The 20666-nt window shown below is 29.1% G+C and overlaps 1 protein-coding gene across 2 annotated transcripts; it reads left to right on the forward strand.

Annotated features, from left to right (window-relative positions):
• Window positions 1-1036: 1036 nt before the first annotated feature.
• On the forward strand, window positions 1037-20618 carry LOC112688680 (homeobox protein MSX-1-like). 2 transcript variants are annotated; one of them, XM_025561994.1, is made up of 4 exons: window positions 1037-1165; window positions 12723-12985; window positions 18252-18430; window positions 20322-20618. In XM_025561994.1, the coding sequence occupies exons 1-4, from the start codon at window positions 1128-1130 to the stop codon at window positions 20493-20495; spliced, it is 654 nt and encodes a 217-aa protein (XP_025417779.1). In that variant the 5' UTR covers window positions 1037-1127; the 3' UTR covers window positions 20496-20618. The 2 variants fall into 2 exon arrangements, with proteins under 2 accessions (XP_025417779.1, XP_025417780.1); XM_025561995.1 differs by lacking the exon at window positions 1037-1165 and adding an exon at window positions 8829-8982.
• Window positions 20619-20666: the final 48 nt, after the last annotated feature.

Raw genomic sequence — 20666 nt, forward strand, 5'->3', positions numbered from 1 at the left:
ACATGCAAGAATCAGTGATATTATGACCAACCATCAAAATATAGTGAGTACGTAGGAATTATATTGTGAATATTATCAACATGCCGTTTTTTCCGAATGAATTTGTTATACTTCAATCAATTTAAAACTACTAATAAGGGCGTAAGTAAATATTATTTACGAGAAAAAAGTTGATATATTTATTAATTTTAATATTACTTATTTATTTATTAACTAGAGTTTTATCAATGGGGGTTTGAACCCCCAACCCCTCTCACATACGTCGCTTACTATTGATCCTTAATCAATGCTTTAAGAAAATATGCGTGGTCATTTTAAGCGTAAACATTTTTTTTTACTTACCAGGATAAATACTTTGTTATAGGTTTTATTATATTAATTGACAAATCGATTTGACTATTATTTCTATTGATATATTTTTATCATTATATTTTCTCTTTGTATTTATAAGAATTATACGTGTAGTGTGTGCATAACTGATTCAAGAACTAATGGATCGTATATAGTTTCAATGTATTATGATATATAATATATTAAATTTTTGAATTTCAACTAAATCAGGCATATGTAATATCAATATTCTGGTGACGGATAAAGTTATTTATTGGAACTAAGATATAGTTAATCATCGATACCAAATGCGGATTGATTTTATAATTGTAGAACCCTAATTAGGAGTATATTACTATATAACATTACAAATTATACAATTTAAATCTATATGATACAAAAAAAAAAAAAAAAATTAAAAGTTGAATATTATTGCTGACATATCAGTCAAGATTAATTATTTTTTCTATTGAACAGTGGTTATTGAACATTTATATTATCGATTATTTGATCGAACCACTAAAATCGTTAGCAATACACAAACGAAATTTGCTAAACAAACTGTTCTAATAATTTCAATTCTTCGGTTGTAGAGTAACAACTGTTCAATTGAACATCATAGGAGGTAAACAAGGTACAGACATAACATTAGTATATATGTTGGTATGTTAACTATTTAACAATTCAATGCCACTTCTACCAAAATTATTAGAACTATAATCACAGTAATATTATTTAGTACGGTGTATCGAATTAGTAACATTTAGTTTTGTATCGTGATAATTATAATGAAATGAATGGGTTACCATACAGAATATTACGTTGACTTAACCAGGTACGTATATTTTTCTAATCCTTAAACGTCTATTGATACGAAACCAGTTCAATATTCTATAATACCACCAAGAATCATAATTTAATTTACAACCAAAATTTAGGATCTTTATATTTTAATGTGATGTTCTTCACTATTGTATTGTGTTTCACTAATAAAATAATACTAAAACAAATAATTTTCATTACAATTTACAATTGTAAACATAATGTGATAAATATATTCTTAATTTAAAACAAATTAAACATCCGAAGTTTTCTCTTGCAAAAAATACTCGAATTGTCACAATACCGTGGTAATATTAACCACTTAAAAATCTACATAATTCTTGGACCTGTTAACTAGGTCAAGTTTCATGTAGCACATAATGGTAAGTTATATTTCAGCAATTGATCACGTTGTTACATAATGCATTCTTTAAGAACTTCACATTTACGCATTTTATTCAAAATTTACTTGACTATAAAAAAAATATACTACAGTAAAAATTAAACCTATTTCAATAATATCATAGCATTATAATATTAAAAAATATTCATTATTATTTCAATCATGTAGGATGGTTTTAAAGTAAGTATCAAATTATTAATTGTAAACCTTTATTCTGTCTCGTAATTTTGGTAAAATTATAATTTATAAGTTGATAGATGGAAACACAATACCCACGATAAACACGCCAACCATAAAATATCGCAAAAATACTATTTATAAATTAAAAATGTGTACTCCGTTTTATATTTCGAAGAGAGCAGCATAACAATTTGATAAAAAATTGTATTTAAATAGTTTAATTTTGATCTATTGTAATAATTGTTTAGGTATGTAATTTAAATTATTTTTAAATTACACGAGAACAATATTTTGATTTGTGAAACGTTTTAAAATCCAGTGAAACGCTATTAAAATTTAATTTATGGTTTATTTATTTATTTTACATTTTTTTACTCGATTGATTTATGATACTATGATAATATGGAAAAAATCTGTTTTTTCTCTTTTTATAAATACAATTTAATGTTGATTCGTTGTTCTGAAATGAGTTTCGTTGCACAGAAATGTCTGTGGATGATTTGACGTAGACGATTTATAAACCCCTGCAAATTGTTTACCCAAAGTTTATAACTCACGTGAAAAACGGTTTTCCATGTATTATTTGCTCGGACGTGGTTTTTTCTTAAGTAAACGATACTCGTGTTCGGAACGCTGCGCGTTTGCGATTTCTCCGCGAGCGGATAGTTAACAGGCTAGTGGCGATGAATGCTTTGTTTGTGCTGCTGAAAGTTTTCCGTATCGAAGCGATCGAGCGTGAAAAACCGCGCGCGCCGAACGACGTACAATCATAGGCACGACTAAGGGGGGAGCTCAGCCACCCCGGACCAAGATTTAGCCCCCCCCCCCATAAATATCCCATGTCTTACATGGCGTACCGCATACAGCATGCTTAACTCACAATAGCGTTACACGCGAAAAAAGACACATTGCAGTAAATCCAACTTGGCTCAGAATCTAAAATACATATTATATACCATGGTAATTAACATTGTACACAAGATTAGATCTACAGGTTATTTTAAGTTTTTGGTAGGAGGGCTGTAGCCCCCTCTCCCCCCCCACCGATTTTTTTTACTCTGGTTGCGCGTGCGCGTGCAATGCCGGAACATTCCATGTAAGCGGCGCTGATCAAAAGTCGTGACGGTCCGCCCGGGACGTGTGTCCGCGCGGACGGATCGCAGCTTCCTCGGAGCGGTCCAAGTGCACAGCGGGCGACCGCGTTTCTCGGCGACGGAAAAATGTTCTAAGGAGGGCCGACAGTATTGTGCAGCGGACCCGTAGGCCGTCGATAGCGTGAAAAAAAACCCCCACGCCGCGTACAATGTGAACACGTTTGTGTGGAAATCGGCGGCGGATGGGAAAAGAAAAAGGAACGCGCACGAGAATCGTTTCGAGCACAAAAGCCGCCGCCGCAGCAACGCGGTTTCGAGGACCACACACGTATTACATTATACTGTACGTATTGGTTTGAGGATCACGTCGACTTCTGGAAACGAGACGAACCGTGAACACGACTGACTGCGTTTTCGGGTGGTGTTGTTGTTATTATTATTATTATTTTCCTTTCAGGTATTATCATCGATACACGAATATTATTACAATTATTATTATTATTATTATTATTATTATTATTATTATTATTATTATTATTACAACAGCATCGGGCGTACGCGGTCGTGTTTGTTTTATTTAGTCCGCTTGACTAAACGTTTTTATTGGATTCGCCCGAACGGAGGGTGCCGCCGGCGCAACAATAACACGGTGTTCGCGCGGTGAGTGCGTAACGTGGTGGTGCCCGCGAACCGGTGGCGGAGGGGGTGGTAAAACGTATTACCGTCGATCTAACTCGCGCGGTCAGGTCGTCGCGCGCGGTGTCCATTGTACGCGCGACGTGCACGCGGAACTACCCCGCGACCGGCGCCCCCGGACCTACTTACCCGCAGGGCTTGTACTCGGCCCCGCCCAGAACATGGTCGTCCGCCACCCGAGGGGTATCGCCCGTTGCGTACCGAGCCGGTTACCCGGCACGCGGTAACGCGACAGCGGGGACGTTCGCTCCCTCTCGGATCGTATACAACACGACCGGCTGGGGCCCGGTCCGATGGTTATCGGCTGGCGTGGTGGCTTCCGCACTCGGCCATTTTACTGAAATCCGATCGCGGTTTCGTTTTGTACAAAGCAACAACAACAATAACGATAGAGATCCTCGACGACACGGGTTCGCGGTTTCATCCGTTTCCGTACGTGTGTACCGCCTCCCGTTGCATCACCCTTGCTTGACGTGCAGCAACGATGAACTCGATACCTCCGCGCAGCAAAACGATACGTCATAATATTTATCGTGGACCGGAGGCATTGTGCAACGGGCCGTTGTACACGCACAGCGAGTGTTTAAGTCTCCTGCTGCAACCGCGATGATTTGGTTCTTTGCGTTTTCATAAAACGAGCGGGATCGGTTGCGAAACCGGAACATCTAGTGCACAGCAGCTTAAGGATACTCCGATAAATAATGTAAACCATTTTAAAATTATGAAAACTATGGTGAATCCGTTCGATCATGTTACCAAACTCGGTTATTAGTGTTGTTGCAGTCTTGTTATCACTCAATTCGTATACAGTGAAACCTCCCATAAAGGACACCCTCTAAATAGCGGACATTTTTTGGAGAACGGGGAAATTTTCATTACTTTTATATAGGAAAACCTCTAAATACCGGTCAGTCTAAATAACGGATACTTTTATGGAATTTAAATTTTTGATTTTAATAATTTCTATCGAAAATGTAGAAAAACAATTGTGGAATGTCTAGGTAAAAGTCTACGCTCGTAAATTGTATTTTATCGATATTACCCATTATACATTATTAAACTGTTATACCTTATCTTATCCGTTCAGTCATGGAAATTTTATGACGTTGACATTGGAAGTCTACAGGAGGCATTGGCAGCAGTGAAGGGTATACGTAATACATTTCTTAAATACAGAAATGTACTTCATTATTCTACAGCATAGCGGAATTAGAAAATGCATTAAAATTAAAAATAACTTCGCGTCAAAATACGAAAAAATCTAAAAGAACTGATTGCTTTAATATATATTAGTTTTCTTTTTTATACTATCAATTTTTTACCTTTTTACCTGCGCATATTTAAAAATAATTTAAATTTATTATGTACCAGTGTGTATCTATAAATAATTTCAAATAAATAAATACATTTTTCAACTATAGTTTCAATTTTTACTTTTCTAATATTATATTTCTCCCTCTAAATACCGGACACCTCAGAATAGTGGACAAAATTTCAGCGATTAAGGATTTTCAGTATTTATAGGTTTCACTGTAATTTAAACAAATATGCGTTCCCTACCGCTTGGCTAGTAGTGGCAGGAAGTTGTTTCTACCCGGATTACCGATTTCATAAGCTCACCCACCAAAATTAGTTACACTACATAAGTTTAAACGACCACTAATACCATTGACTGTATATATGTTTACATTTATAAATTATAATTCTGTATTTCTCATTTCATATTATTATTATTGTATGTTCAATGAATGAGTATTTTAACATAATAATGATTTTTTTGGTTTTCTTTTTTAATGACCACTCAATCCCATTTTTTTCATGAATCACGTGATCCAAATGTAATCCCTTCACGCCACTACTTCGTTTGACTAAGACACTATTTTTACTTGGTAATTTTTTTTATTTATTCCCAATATTTTTAAACTATAATACTAATATCTTAGCACATTTCTATGGTAGAAATTATAATTCATGGATAAAATCCATGTGTTATAACAATTCATACACGTTGACCATGCTTTATCACACTCAAAACGAATATATTGAAAATATCTTCTATATTATTGAAAACAATTAATACCTTGAACTTGCAATTAAAAAAAAAACAATAAATTTAAACATATGAGATTTATTTGCGAAATTGAAATATATACGATAGAGATTCTTGATTAATAAAAATTGGTCTTCATTTATTCTGCTGGCTTCTTAATTTAATTCAATTTTTTTCTATATACATTTGTTATTAGTTTTATTTTTATTTTTATTATTATTTACCAGAATTAATACCATTGTTATTTTCTTTTATGTAATTGCTTTGTTGTAATGTGTGAATAAAATCAAATTAAAATAAAAAGAAATTGGTCTTATTATAGTGGTTAGAAATACGTTTAGTATTGGGAATCTCTAATACTACAATTATTAATAAAACCAGGATTGTATTGGTTTTATAATAGTATTTCAATTTTCAATTAACACTTTTCCAGAAAATTTATTTAAGAGGACCATGTCCATGTGTTGATTCTGTCTTAAAAACATAATATTATACTATAACCAAGATAATCTGCGTTCATTAAAATCAATTTTGTGTTTTCAAAATTAGAGTATACCCTTATTCAAGTCTAAAGATACGTATGTGTGATGATTTATGTAATAGTTTTTACAATATTATAATTTCCAAGCTAGTAATTATTATGTGAAATTTTACAATTTATAAAATTTCATCACTCGCTTAAAAGTTTAAATATCGCACAGTTAATGTTGTTCCTTTTAAATTTGGTAATATGCCAATTTACACTAATATTATGTTCTAAAACAAAATTTATTTTACTGAACACAGATTTGCATTATATACGTTTGTAAGATGGAGATAGCACATACAAGTATGGTATCTTCTTAAGTACTTTTTCAATAAAATTAATCACACAAATAACATTTTTGGAAATAAAGATGTTCAATTAAGTTCACTAAGCTTTAACTTTAAAACAATGATTAATTTAATAATTTGTACACAGTTAATTAACCTAAATTATCTTGAAATATAATATTTGTATAAATAATATATTCAAATTTAATCTAGTGAAACTTCTCAAACAATAAATAACGATTTTTCAAAGAATATTAAGAGTAATTTTAAAGGTTATTCATATTGCCTCTCATAAGATATGAACATAGGTAATCGTCTGGATAATACTTTGAACAAGTTAATTAAAATTAAATTTTAATAATCTTATTACTAATTTACAAAATGGAAGTAGTTTTTGTAATATTGCTGTAGAATTTTCAGTAAAATCTTTATCGTATGAACTTTTTTTTTTTATAGTAAAATAACTTATGAATACTACACTGAAACTTTTCTACAAAAGTGAACTATTATTAATATCTTTAAAATCATCTCTACTTTCATTTTATATGTTATCTAATTTTAAATACAATTTTTCTTGTTCAACTAATTCAAATATTTCTACCATTAAGTTAAGTATTTTTTTATTATAATACAGTTATCAAAAGCCGTATTGTGTATATTCTAAAAAAATAAAATAAAATAAAACAATAAAAATAAACTATGTAAAGCATAATATTTTAAAGTAATTTTGGTTATTATTGTTCACTTTCATTAATACGTATTATTTTAAATATAATTTCACCAAAAATTATATTATCACTATAAAAATGTGTTAAATGAACATAATATTGTATCATAATAAAGTACACAACATTCAAAATAATTTTTTTAATTCTCAATTAGACTTAATAATAACATTAAACTATAGACATATTATTTGCTTCATCTTTAATTCCCAATAAAGTTTTATTGAAAGACCCGACTAATGTTGAACAAATTTAAATATTAGTTTTTTAATAAAAAACTATTTTTATTATATTATAACGAAATCGTTTTTCAACTTATGATAATAATGACTTTGAATAATTTTAATGATTACTAGTAGAATATGACGTTTTCAAATATTATACGTATGAATAGATAATTTATTAATATACTTCTTTTCAATTACGTTTTCAACTGTATTGAGTATCGTTGACTAGACGAAAAAGGAATTTGAAAATATTATAATACGTTATTTCGGACCTGCTGACAACGGTATAATAATCAAATCGTCGTGTAAAAAGAAATATGTATTAATAGTAGTGAATCTTATGAGAAATCTGGTAGCTCGGACGTGACATACGATAATGTTATAAATATTAAAATATTGGTAAGCCGTTCCTTTCAAAAATCGCCGATCCGTTCATAACGCTTGTTGAAGTCTTCGGTATGAACGAGCGGCAATTCTTTGTCTACCTTATTGAGATGTGTGTTTATACGTGCCGACTAAGAACAAAGTAAAAATCTAACTCTTGAATATTTTAATAGCAATCCTAATCTTAAAGAGAAAATATCAAACCGGTGCGTGGATATTCGGTACGTTTAAATATCAGCATCATATATGTGTCAGTAGCAGTCCGTGCGGTAAGAACAGTGATATTTGTGTGTCGAAATACTCATTTTCGGCGACTCACAATAATCGATTAAAAAATAAATCTTACCAATTCAGTCGAGGTACTTTTGTTGTGTTTATACGACACATGCCTTGCGAATCTACGTACGATGGAAACAACAAAATGTCACAATGGTCTATAGTGACGTTACGTGGAAACATTAAGGACGATTGAGCATTCACAAGACCCACTCGTTATACAAGCAAATGAAAACAAAACGTTCCGGAGCGAGTCCGGCTGCGTAGCAAAGGTATGGCACATGTATTATTTGCAGGCATGCATGGTTTGTGTGCGTATCCATGCACGCGTACGGTATACCTAACCATCACTGAAGCATGATTATCGAAAAATAAATAAAAATAAATGGAATATCGACGGTCAAATTCTGGATAGCCCGACAGGAGGTGGCGGTGCAGTATTATAATTCTCATTTCATATTGTAAACTGGTTTCATCGGCGTTTGTGTGTGCTCGTGTGTAGGTATAGGGATGCGGCAACAAGTTAATAGAAAATTTCCACTTAATTAACCCGGTCGCGTATACGGTAGTATATATGATATTGTATATCAACAACAGTGTATGGTTATAAGCCGCACCTACCTAACTACACGCGCACAATACCTTGAGGCCACTACCCTTCTTCGCAAAGATAACTGATCCCCTTGGAGATCCGGAGTGGTGGTAGCGGTGGCGGTGGTAGTGGTAGGGTGGGGGTTGTGAAAAAAAAAATGTATACATTTTATTTGTGTTTGTGTGTGTGTGTGTATTTTTTTTTTTTTGTAAACGCATAATGCCGGTTTATCTTTGGCCGATTTGTGTTATCTGCACCACCACTACAACGGCGGTCAGTAGTCATTTAGACCGTCTCCAGTAAACAGTGTCTGAAGCCGCCGCCAACGTTGCAATCGCCGTCGCATCTACCTCATATCAGATATCCATCAATCATTTCGTGTAACCATAAGTGAGTTTTTTTTATTCCCTCGTTCTTTGCATGCTAATTAATAATTACGGTTCGATGAAATTCGAATTTCCTTGAATTATTTTTATATCGATTTTCATTCTAGAAACGGATTACGTGTTGTAGTGATCAAAATGTTTTTTTTTTTTTTTTTGTTATTGTCGGGGACATTACAGTAAAACCAAAATGGTTACTACAGGATATTACACAAAAACAGAAATAGTTAATAAAGTATTTAGTTTGTATTAAACATAGAGAATGAGAGTGCTACTGTATAACCCTTGTTACGAAGTGGTCAACTTAAGAGCTTGTTCTGTTATAAAACTAGAACTATAATTTAACTTTAATTGATTATACAACTGATCAGGTTAGGTTAATTTATTTTTATATACTATATTAAAAAGAAGGCATGATGTTGAAAAGAGATGTGTGGTGCAAAAGTGACGTGATGTGTAGAATAATAATATTAAGTATCAAGTAAGTAATGGTGCCACCGAATAAAAGTATCAATGGTCAGCATCATATGATAGAATCGCTAGTTGATATTTTCATTACAGTATTCAAAACGAAAAAAAAATTAAAATATTAACGAACAAATTTATGCTAAGGTTTTTTATAAAAAGAACTTAAAAAAAAAATTGAAACTCTGATCTCAATTGCGACATAAGTTTTTTATTTATAATTTTTATTTTGAAATCAAACGAATCACTAAAATATCTACTAAAAGAGAATGAAAATTATTTTTCCAAGTGTATATATTTATCTATATTTAAAAAATCGAATATTTATTAAGAACAAACGTTTACAGCAAAATTAAAACAAGTAGATTTTCAATACATTTTATGAATATATATATAATAAACTATAATATAGTATAATCTAACTATAAACTATAATATTATTTACTGTAAAAAAATCAAATCCAAATTTGATGATTCAATACATAATATATTTTGTTCGTATCCGTCTTTTAATCACAACATACCAAAGTAAATTTTACGCTAAATTACATCAATTTAAATCGCAACGTTTTTTTTTTTCAATTATATTATAACAATAAACTTTGAAAAATATTAAAAAGTTCTAAAACATTTTAATTTGAAGTAATGTGTATATTAAATATCATTCTAAAAAGCAATTATTCTTTTTTTTTTTTCGACTGTTCAATCATAAAAAGACAATAGTTGTAAATATGGTTTGAACCTTAACTATACTCACCATTAAACTTTATGATGTTATTTTATTTTATCGCGTGTTATAATTATTGTAATAATATTACACGAATATGCCAAATACCGCTACCCAGTAATTTAAATATGTTTTTCATTCGTGTATAACAATGCGTATAAATCGCGCGTAGTAATCGATACACAGTATTTTCATTGAGCATATGTTGACCATATGTTAACCGTGTTTTACGCACACTATAATTCTTATTATTTAGTATTTAACGCGGTGAAATAATATCTGTGAATTTCGACTATTGGACTCCAGTAGCGAACCGTTATTATGTTAGCAAACCCAACTATACTCTGATATACACAAAACCTTTTTCGGTGAACCCTCTAAATCACTTTTTATTTATTTTTTATTTTTTTTGAAAACACGTTTATTTGCTTAGGCTCTTATTCGATTTACTTTTTATGGGAAATTTCTGTTTTTACGAACGGTAACACATTCATATTTTTTAAGAAATGTGTTTTATATTAAATTAATTAAGAACGCATGGTAACATATATACACTGTGTTCCATTATACACTCGCGGTGGTTGTGTTTTTTAGTAAATCAAAATGTTAAAAATTATTTTCCCTTTTGACGAACAATTTAAACCTTTTGTAAGCGGTCTAGGACATCTCGGCGTGGCCGTTTCAGCTTAGCCATTTCGGCGTAAACCATTTTGGCGTGAACCCATTTCGGCATAGACTCATTTCGGCGTGCATTCAATTATTTTAGACTTATATTTTTAAATTTGATTTTTAAATCAGAATCAACAACTATGCCAAGGCAACCAACAGACGATTTAATTTACAAATGGATGTGCAACATCCAACCTTATGGATATTCATTTCTTGTTTGAGAAAAGTACAATCTGGTCGTGATACATTTTATAATCAATTAGAAGCTAGAAAAAGTCCCCCACGGAAAAAAAAAAAAGTATATCGATGTAGATAAAAGAATAAAAAAAACTTGTAAATAATTATAACAATCATGACATCATTAGTTTTTTAAGGGGGATAGCCCATAATATTAGTTGTCATTAGTTTACTTTAATTTTATTTATATTAGATTTGATATTTAAAAGGATAATCATTATTATCATTATTTTTGTTGGCTGATGCCGTACCGTTCGTATAATATAATTTACACAAATGTAATTTATGTAGCATGTTTAAAATCATATACTATACCGGCATATAGCACGATTATAATAAAAATCAAATTTAAGAATATAAGTCTAAAAGAATTGAATGCACGCCGGAATGGGTTCACGTTAAAATGGTTTACATCGAGACAGCGACGTCGAAATGGCCACGCTGAGATGTCCGGGTCCGTTTTGTAATTGTTACAATACTACAATTTGCTTAAAAATATGCTGCAATGTTTATACATAAATTACAACGTATAGTCCTGTAAAAATTCAAAGTAAAATATACTTTACATATATGTGTTTTCTACAAGTCTCTATAGTTAAAAAAATAAAAATAAAAACTATAACTCATGTTATCGATTCGCATTTATGCCCTTGGAAATTATATGACTTTTGACCAAGCAAAGAATGCGTGCAAAAATCTTTAATTCTTAATAAATTTTGTTAAGACTACTAGTCTATTTATTAAAATATGCATACAATACATTGGAGTGTAAATAAATTAATTAAACAACAAGTTTTACAGCTTATCTGAAATAAAATGTTATCTAGAAATTCATTTTTTTTTTTCATTCGCTTGTATCATAAGTTATCAATGTTATCAAGTAAACCGATTGTTATTAAATCAAAACGGATGTGTACAAAAAATTAAATATCAAAATACTATTATTATCAATTACCTCGACCAAAATATCATACCTATTTAATATATGAGCTGAAGTGTTATTTAAATACATTATTATTAAATGACCTAACCTATTTTATATTATTTTAAATATCGAAAAAATACATGTTTATTATTGCATTCTTTTGAATTTATATTAATGTATAATTGTTAAAGTTAAATATCATTAAATTAGTGTTTTATCTAACATACTTAATTAGCTATATTAAAATTTATTTAAAAAATAAAAATAAAATTATACAACCTTTTATTAGCATAAACTCAACTCAACTGTATACCATATGTAAATAAAACGTTAACTAATAACTAAGGACCCAGTAGACAATCTAATTAAGATTAATAAAAATAACAAACGTGTTTAAATACAGTTTTCTCTGTGAAATAATTAACAGAAAAGACCAAATTATATTTTTACTATTAAAAATAGTACCATAAATCAATACTCATTTAATATAATTTGTTTCTTTATTTGATTTTTAATAAATATTTATTTACTCAGCAAGTAACTACTCTTTTCGTGTATTATTACATCTGCTAATGATATAAACTGTAAAATTAATATAATGCATAAAATTCCGTGATTTTCAATATTTTTCTTTCTAAAATATTTTATATTGTTAAATATGATAAATGAATCATTTTATATAAAATTCTAATTTAAAATATTTAATATGTATTAAATTATATAGACTGATACCACGAATGATGCCGAAAACTCAAGAACCAGAAACAATTCAAGTGAACGCAAACACTGCAGAACATCCTAAAAAAAATATAGAACTCAATGTCCACGACGATGATGATCAAAAAAGAAAACCAATGTTTTTATTTAGCATTGATTATATATTGAATAAAGCGGGCGATGCAAATGATGAAACTGATGCTGACAAGCAAAATAGTCAACAGTTTGACTGGCTCTACTGTACACGATTTAAGCCTCCTAAACTCGACAGTAAGTAATAATACCATTAGATTTATTTTAAATACACCTGTATAAGTGCATAATTCATAACAAATTTTAATTAGAAAAATTAACCTAAGAATTTGTTTCTGTCAATATTTTTACAATAGTTATGGTAATTATGCGAAGTAATTTTTAATTAAAATTTTATATATGAACTTGATCGTATCTCTATTGTTGTTTTCTCTATTATGTTATCTTCAATTCCACCACAGGGTATGCATTTTAGATTTTATGACATTTTCGGATCAAATCTTCTGCAATTTGGGAAGTAAACAATTATATAAGTTATCTTCTATCTTCGGTTGAATTTATCTTTTCTCTACATTTTTCATATGAGTTTCAGTGAACGATATTATTACAAATAGTCGAATTTATTTTCAGATTCTGAGTGAAACGAGGGATGTATTGGTTGTACTATGATGTGTTTTTTTTTTTTTTTTGTGTTTGTTTAGACTACAAAAAGTGCTCTTGTCAACGTCAAACAAACATTTAAAGATTGGAAATGTTTACTATATACAATGTGTTTCTTTTTAAAGGTAACACTAAATAATTCTGTCCATTGATATCAAATTGATATGAGGTTTTCGGGAAGGGATAGGGAATACATAAATACACATTTCTTGATGATTTTCACATTTTTGGATTTTTCAGCAATAAAACTTGCTTTTTTTAAATGGCAACAGGTATTCTAAATACCAAATTTGGATAGACCGAATTTTTTTAAGTCAATTTGGTCCTTTTTACCATATCTCTAAAATCAAAATGGACCAAATGACAACGAGTAAAAGTTTCGATTAAAATTATTGAATTTTTCAACAGACATACTAGAATTTTATGAATTATTATGAAATTTAAATTAATTTTTTTTGTATCCATAGGTTTGCAGACATTTTTAAATCATTTTAATTTAATTTTGAGGAATTAATTAACATCAATTAGACGTAAATGTTTAATTTACAGAGAAAAGATTAAACTAATTAACACAATTTTTATAATTTTAATAATTTCTATTATTTATTTAGGTAAAAAATGTCTAATAACTTTCTAATAAATTTTTCAAAATTTAGTCCCATCATTCTCCATCCATGATTGAAGTCGATGAATCACTTCTCTTTGAGTAGCTGCTAATATCTGTTCCTTTGTAAGTTTTGCACAAGCATTTATGATTTTATTTCAAAGATCTTGAATATTTAAAGGTGGAGTTGAATACACTATATTCTTCAAATGTCCCTACAGAAAAAAATCTAATGACGTGAGATCTAAAAATCTTGATGGCCAAGCTACTGCTCCGTATGTAACCCATCCATCGATTGCCAAATTTATTTTATAAATACTTTCTTACAATAATTGCATTATGTGCAGGTGCTCCATCATATTGAAAAATACATTATTTCTAATCTCTAATAGAATATCGTCCATGTATGTAGGTAAAACATCGGTTAAAAACTCCAAGTATCTTCTCCCAGTAAGTGTACCATCGTAAAAATACGGGCCGAGAAGTCTCCCATCGAATAGCCCACACCAAACGTTACTTCCTCAAACTGTTTGGTGATTTGTATCAGTCGTATAATATGGATTGTGATCAGCCCAATACCGATTATTTTGTTTATTAATTATACCGTTGTTGGTAAACTTAGATTTGTCGGTCCAACAGATAAATTGTAAAAAATCGGGATCGTCGTGTAATTGCACCATAAACCATACAATAAGTTGAAGTCTATGCTTAGAATCACCTGATACCACCTTTTGTACTAAATCAGGCCTATACAGGTGTAGTTTATTTTTTTTTCAAAATTGTATGAACTTTTTTAATAGATATTCCAATTTCGTTGCTTAAATGCCTAATCGAAATCAAGGGTTTAATTGAACATATGCTAATACCTGCAATTCGTCCTGTATGTTAGCCTCTCCAATCACCTGTCTTTGATTTCGTCGATTATTACCTTGTCTTGCAGGTAGCTCACCACTATATCTCAAAGACAATAAAATTCGGACAAAATAATTGTGTGAAGGGTGATATTGTTCAGGATATCGTTCTGCATAAAATCTAGCGGCATTTCGTGAATTTACCATAAACTAAAAGTATATCAACTTTTTCATTGTCACTTGGCATTTTCAAATTTTAATAAAATACGTGCATTACATACGAGTTTAAAACTTGTAATGACTTTCAATAACTACATTTAAACAAATGCTATAATTTATCAGTTATAATAAATTATTATTGTTAGATTTATAATACGAACTTTAAGATAATATCATTCTTAGTACACGATAAATATATTTGGTTTATTTTAGTAAAAGCTACAAATAAAATAATCATAGAGATTACAAGTAATTACCCACATGTATCACGAAAAATAACAATAAATAATAAAAGTAATAATTTAAATTGAAACTTTAATAATAGAAGATTTCAAATTTCATAATAATTCATAACATTCTAGTATACCTGTTGAAAAATTCAATAATTTTAATCGAAACTTTTACTCGTTGTCATTTGGATAATTTTGATTTTAGAGATATGGTAAAAAGGAACAAATTTACTTAAAAAAATTCAGTCTATTCGAATTTGGCATTCAAAACACCTAATTTCATGTAAAAAAAATGCAAGTTGTATTGCGCATGTGCACACTGAAAGATGCAAAAATGTAAAAATCATCAAAAAATGTGTATTTAAGTATTCCCTATCTCTTCCCGAAAACCACATATCAATCTAATATCACTGGACAGAATTATTTAGTGTTACCTTTAAAAAGAAACACACTGTATAGTAATTTCGGTATATCATTTTTTGAATTCCTCACAAGTTTCCGAAAAATTGAAATTAAAACTAAAAAAAAAAATTGCAAAAGACTTTTCCATTGAGATTCATAATTAAAAACTTCACTACTAGTTATTTTATCATGCGCTACTTTTTTTTTTTTTTGAGTTTTCAATTTTTACCAGAAGGATAGTTTCGATCATCACATCTTATTGTTTGTTAAGGCTATTTAAAAAAAAATTGAAGTTTTTATGTTTTCGTAGTTTTTTCGAAAATGTCGATGAAATATTTATGGTTATAAAATAGTCTTGAAAATGTAATTCAAATATCCTCATATATATCTTTTACTGATCAAAAAATAGTTGAGGTTAAAAAAAAAAAAATTAAAAAAATAGAATGTTTAATTGTTAAATTTTAACAAAATGATAAAAATCACGAAAATTTACTACATTTTCAAGTGAAAATTTCATGTAATTAAAATTATTAATTTTTGAGTTACAATAAAACAAAAATTCTACTTTTTCGAAAATCAGTAGCTGTAAATATAATTATTTCTTTTTATAATTTTTCGTTTTTTTTTTTCAGAATTATTGAGAAAACTGTTGAGAAATTCATAAAATTATGTCCCTTTTCTCCAATGTATCAATAAGACCATATTTTTTTTTAAATTAATATTCCTCCATTTGTTTATGATTATCAGAGAAATCTTTCTGATCACAATCTTATTCGCTATTACACACTAACCGAGTTTTTAAATTCACAAACACCGTCTGGTATGCCTCCTCATAAAATATCACTAAAGGTGGGAGTTCCAATCATAATATTGAAAAATTTAAATTCTTCTGGATTATAAAATGGGACTAGGCTCCGCATAACCTCTCTTACAAAAAATATAATTAAAGCTGAAATTTTGACCGGATGTGCTAAGAGAGAAAAAATATTTTTACCGAAAATACTATTATACCCCAACGATTTTCCAGTTAAGTTTAGAAGAGTTCAATTTCCAATAAAAGTCTGTTTTGCAATGATAATAAACAAAGCTCAAGGTTAGACTTTAACTTATTGTGGTATAGATTTGGAAAATAACTGCTTTTCACATGGGTTATTATGTGGCATTGTCTAGAGTTGGAAGACCTGACCATTTATACCTCTGTGAACCATTAAATAAAACTCAGAATGTGGTATACCAAGAGGTTTTGACTTAAGCCATATTAGAATATTTAGCAACTACGTAAAGAGTCATTTGTAAATATTATTATTATTTTTTTTTTTGTTTTGTTTATAATTCAGCTGCTACTACTATTTAGCACTTGTTAGCATTAAGTAAAATAATTTTTTTTTTCTTTAAAACACAAAAAAGTGTGTTGATTTAACAATTTCATTTTGAGAAAGCAAAAACTATACACGGGCGAAGCCGGGTAATTCAGCTAGTAAATATATAAACAACATTGTTTATAGTACTGTACGAGAAATAAAATTAATGTAACTGACGTAAAAATTACCTACTTTTAAATTAACGAAATATTATAATTATTATTATAGTTATGAAAAAATTATTTGTATGTAGAATAACAATAGAGTGAAAAATCAAAAATTTTAAGATAATACAATGGATTCTACTGAATCAATAACACGTTAGTACTAAACCCATTTACCAATATTGAGCGGTTAGTCATTTAAACTGAACTTAGTTCAAAAACACTAATATTTTTAATATTAAGAAGTTTTTATTTTTCATACGTAAGCAATTCAATTTGAAAAAAATGTCAAATCAAATTAATAGATAAATAAATATACAAGATAATAATGAATAAAATAATTTCGGTACACATAATTTTTAAGCAATTTTACATTGTAAAATGCCCGGAGGAAGAGACTTCACTTTATTCAAAATCGCGATTTTTTAATTTATTAAAGTAAGGAAAAGAAAAGATATTTTCGAGACTTAATCAAAAACTTTCACGATCGCCTTGAAATTCACGGTAAACTGAAATGATTATCATGTTAGAGAAAGAAAGCTACAAGTTTATCGTTCGTTTTTTTTTATATTGTTCTCGATTAAACTTCTATACCTTTAATTAAATTCACAACAAATTCCTATTAAGGTTTAAAAGATAATTATTTTTATTACTTTTGCTAAACACAATCTCATATATACGATGAAACTTAATAGTATTAGTTGTTAAATCACATTCTAACACTATAATAAAATAAATTTTGTCCACATTACTCGAACCGCATAACCATGTAATATTAATTTTTTTTTTAACCTTGTTAGTATTCATTGTATTTAGGATCAGACCATTTTGCTAATATTTCGCGGATGCCCATATCAACCAGTATCCACATAAAGCGGAATCCACTGTATACGTAGACTTTGAATGTAAAAGATAAACCTGAACATTTTTTCATTTATATGGTCGAACAGAAAATTATTTAATATTCTGCGTCCATGTTTAATTAAATGTTATCTTATTTAAAAATGTTTAGGAATCAAAAGGAAAGACGGTCAACAAAGGCAAAAGCGTAGACCTGGACGTAACCCGAGAATACCGTTTACCACTCAACAAGTATCTGTTTTGGAGCATGAATTTCGACGCAGTGCATATTTAGGAGGCATGAACGATGTTCATGTGTTGTCTGAAAAATTGCGATTATCAGAGAGTAGGGTTAGTACAATAATTATATTTTTAATTTAATATACAATACATAATTTTATACATAATCAATACATGTATGGATTTAACAATAATAATTATTGTGACTTTTACACATAACAATAATATTTGTTAATAACAACAACATTTATCAAAAAATTCGTACTATTTCTGGCTAAAAATGAATAATGAATAAGTATTTTACAATCTCTTTTTCTTTTTTCATCTTTTTTAAAATCTCTCTTTCTCTCAATCTCACTCTCTCTCTCTTTGTTCTTAAAAGCTATGCTTTGTCAAGTGAACATTCTTTAGGAGTTTCTTTTAAAGTTATATAACTCATAGAATTAGTGTGCGATATATTGCTCTTGAGCAGGGGTTTCCAAATTTTTTCATACAAGGGCTATATAAAATATCAAAAGCTCTTAGCGACAGTTTCATTTTTATCTTATGGGCACATAGGGTCCTAATCTTACGATTGGTCCCTAATATAAATTACAACTTCAAATTTCAAGCAATTAAGTATTGATGCAATCATCTTCGAAAAAAAAATTCTAAATTCTAGAGAAAAAAAACAGAAAAGGGCATTGTAAAATATTAAATAAATAATAAATGCTTAATTGTGTGCAATTAATTACATTAGATATCTTTTATTATTATTATATATACATAAAATTATTTTACTTTATGTAGCTATGCGCATTGAGTCAATTAATGACATTGACGCAAGTACTGACTTATCTATCTTATACAAATAATATCAAAGCAGTGAAATAAATGGGAATTCGATTTTAAACGTTTTCTGTACATTTACAATAAATCTGACAGTCAGTACAAGTGTGCTGTTTATTTCAGCTATATTAGTCTATTTAATATTTGTAAAATATAAAATATAACAATAAAATATTTTGATAATATTAATAATATTTTATATAATATAATATTTTATTAGTGTCTCTAATGGAATTATTGTCTCATTTAAGTATGCCAAAAAGGACATATTTGAGTGGTTCAGAAAGATGGAAAGAACTCATAATTTCTATTTCGGTAAAATTTAAAGTTAAATAACTTATAAAGTCATCATATAAAATAAACTTTTATAGTTTTTATTCAACTTTTTTTTGGCATACTAAAAAGCCCCTAAGTTCCGGGTACTGATGGGCCCCTGCATAACCTAAGACGATCCTGCTTAGCAAGACGACACTTTTGAACACTTGACATTTTTTAATTTTATAGAATTACATATAAATATAAATATACTAAATATTTACTTTGGATATTACACAAATTTTTAGATTATTTACCGTTCTTTGGGGGTGGCCAGTTAAAATTATTTTGTGACTTGGTACGCAGCTTCCCACAGCTTAAAGACCACTGCTCTTGAGAATAGATATTCTAAGTCTTTCTCTAGTTCTTTCGTCTAAAATCTATCCTTCTAAAATTGTACTTGTAACAATTTCCTCGTCGTTTCAGATATCCAAATATATTTATTGTTGTTCTAAAATAAGTGGTATACTTGATTATAAAAAAAAAATTATTTATACACCTAATTGAGACATAATACATTTTTAAAAATGAATATTAAATATATATAAATTTGTAAAACTATGCATGGTTTTGTATTGAACAGTTTTATTATTATATATCTATAATATTGCATTTAAATACCTAAAAATATTTAAAAAAAAAATATGTTTATAATATCTAATATTTAATGACATATTTGTATCATGATGTATATCGTTATTAAATAATACAATTTATGTTATTCGTTTGTTTTTAATTACAGCCGCTTAATACATTTTTACTGTTACAATTCATAACTAAAGCAATTCTTTATTGAGTTAAAAAAAAAAACAATTTTAATTTAAAAAAAAATGCGTGATTTACTCATTTTTGTTAATAGATAAAAATATGGTTCCAAAATCGTCGAGCCAGAGAACGCCGAGAACAGCAGAATGGCTCTGTACCGGGACCATCCAATATCAACTCTTCTGTTAAACAACATCGCCTTACTATGTCCTCTACATCAGCATTTAAGCCTTTGTCACCCTCAAACTTATACGTGGAAGGAAAATAACTAACAGCAATAAGTCAATACGTGTAAATATTATATTAGTCATTAAGCTATTTACTGTTTTTCTTTAAGTTAAAAAATGTTCCATGCAAAGTGTAAATTAATTATTTTAAATATAAATTTGTTCCATAGTAATATATATATATATATATATATATATATATATATATATAT

The sequence above is a fragment of the Sipha flava genome, unplaced genomic scaffold, assembly GCF_003268045.1.
Source record: "Sipha flava isolate LNK unplaced genomic scaffold, YSA_version1 3_pilon_pilon, whole genome shotgun sequence".
NCBI classification, from domain to species: domain Eukaryota; kingdom Metazoa; phylum Arthropoda; class Insecta; order Hemiptera; family Aphididae; genus Sipha; species Sipha flava.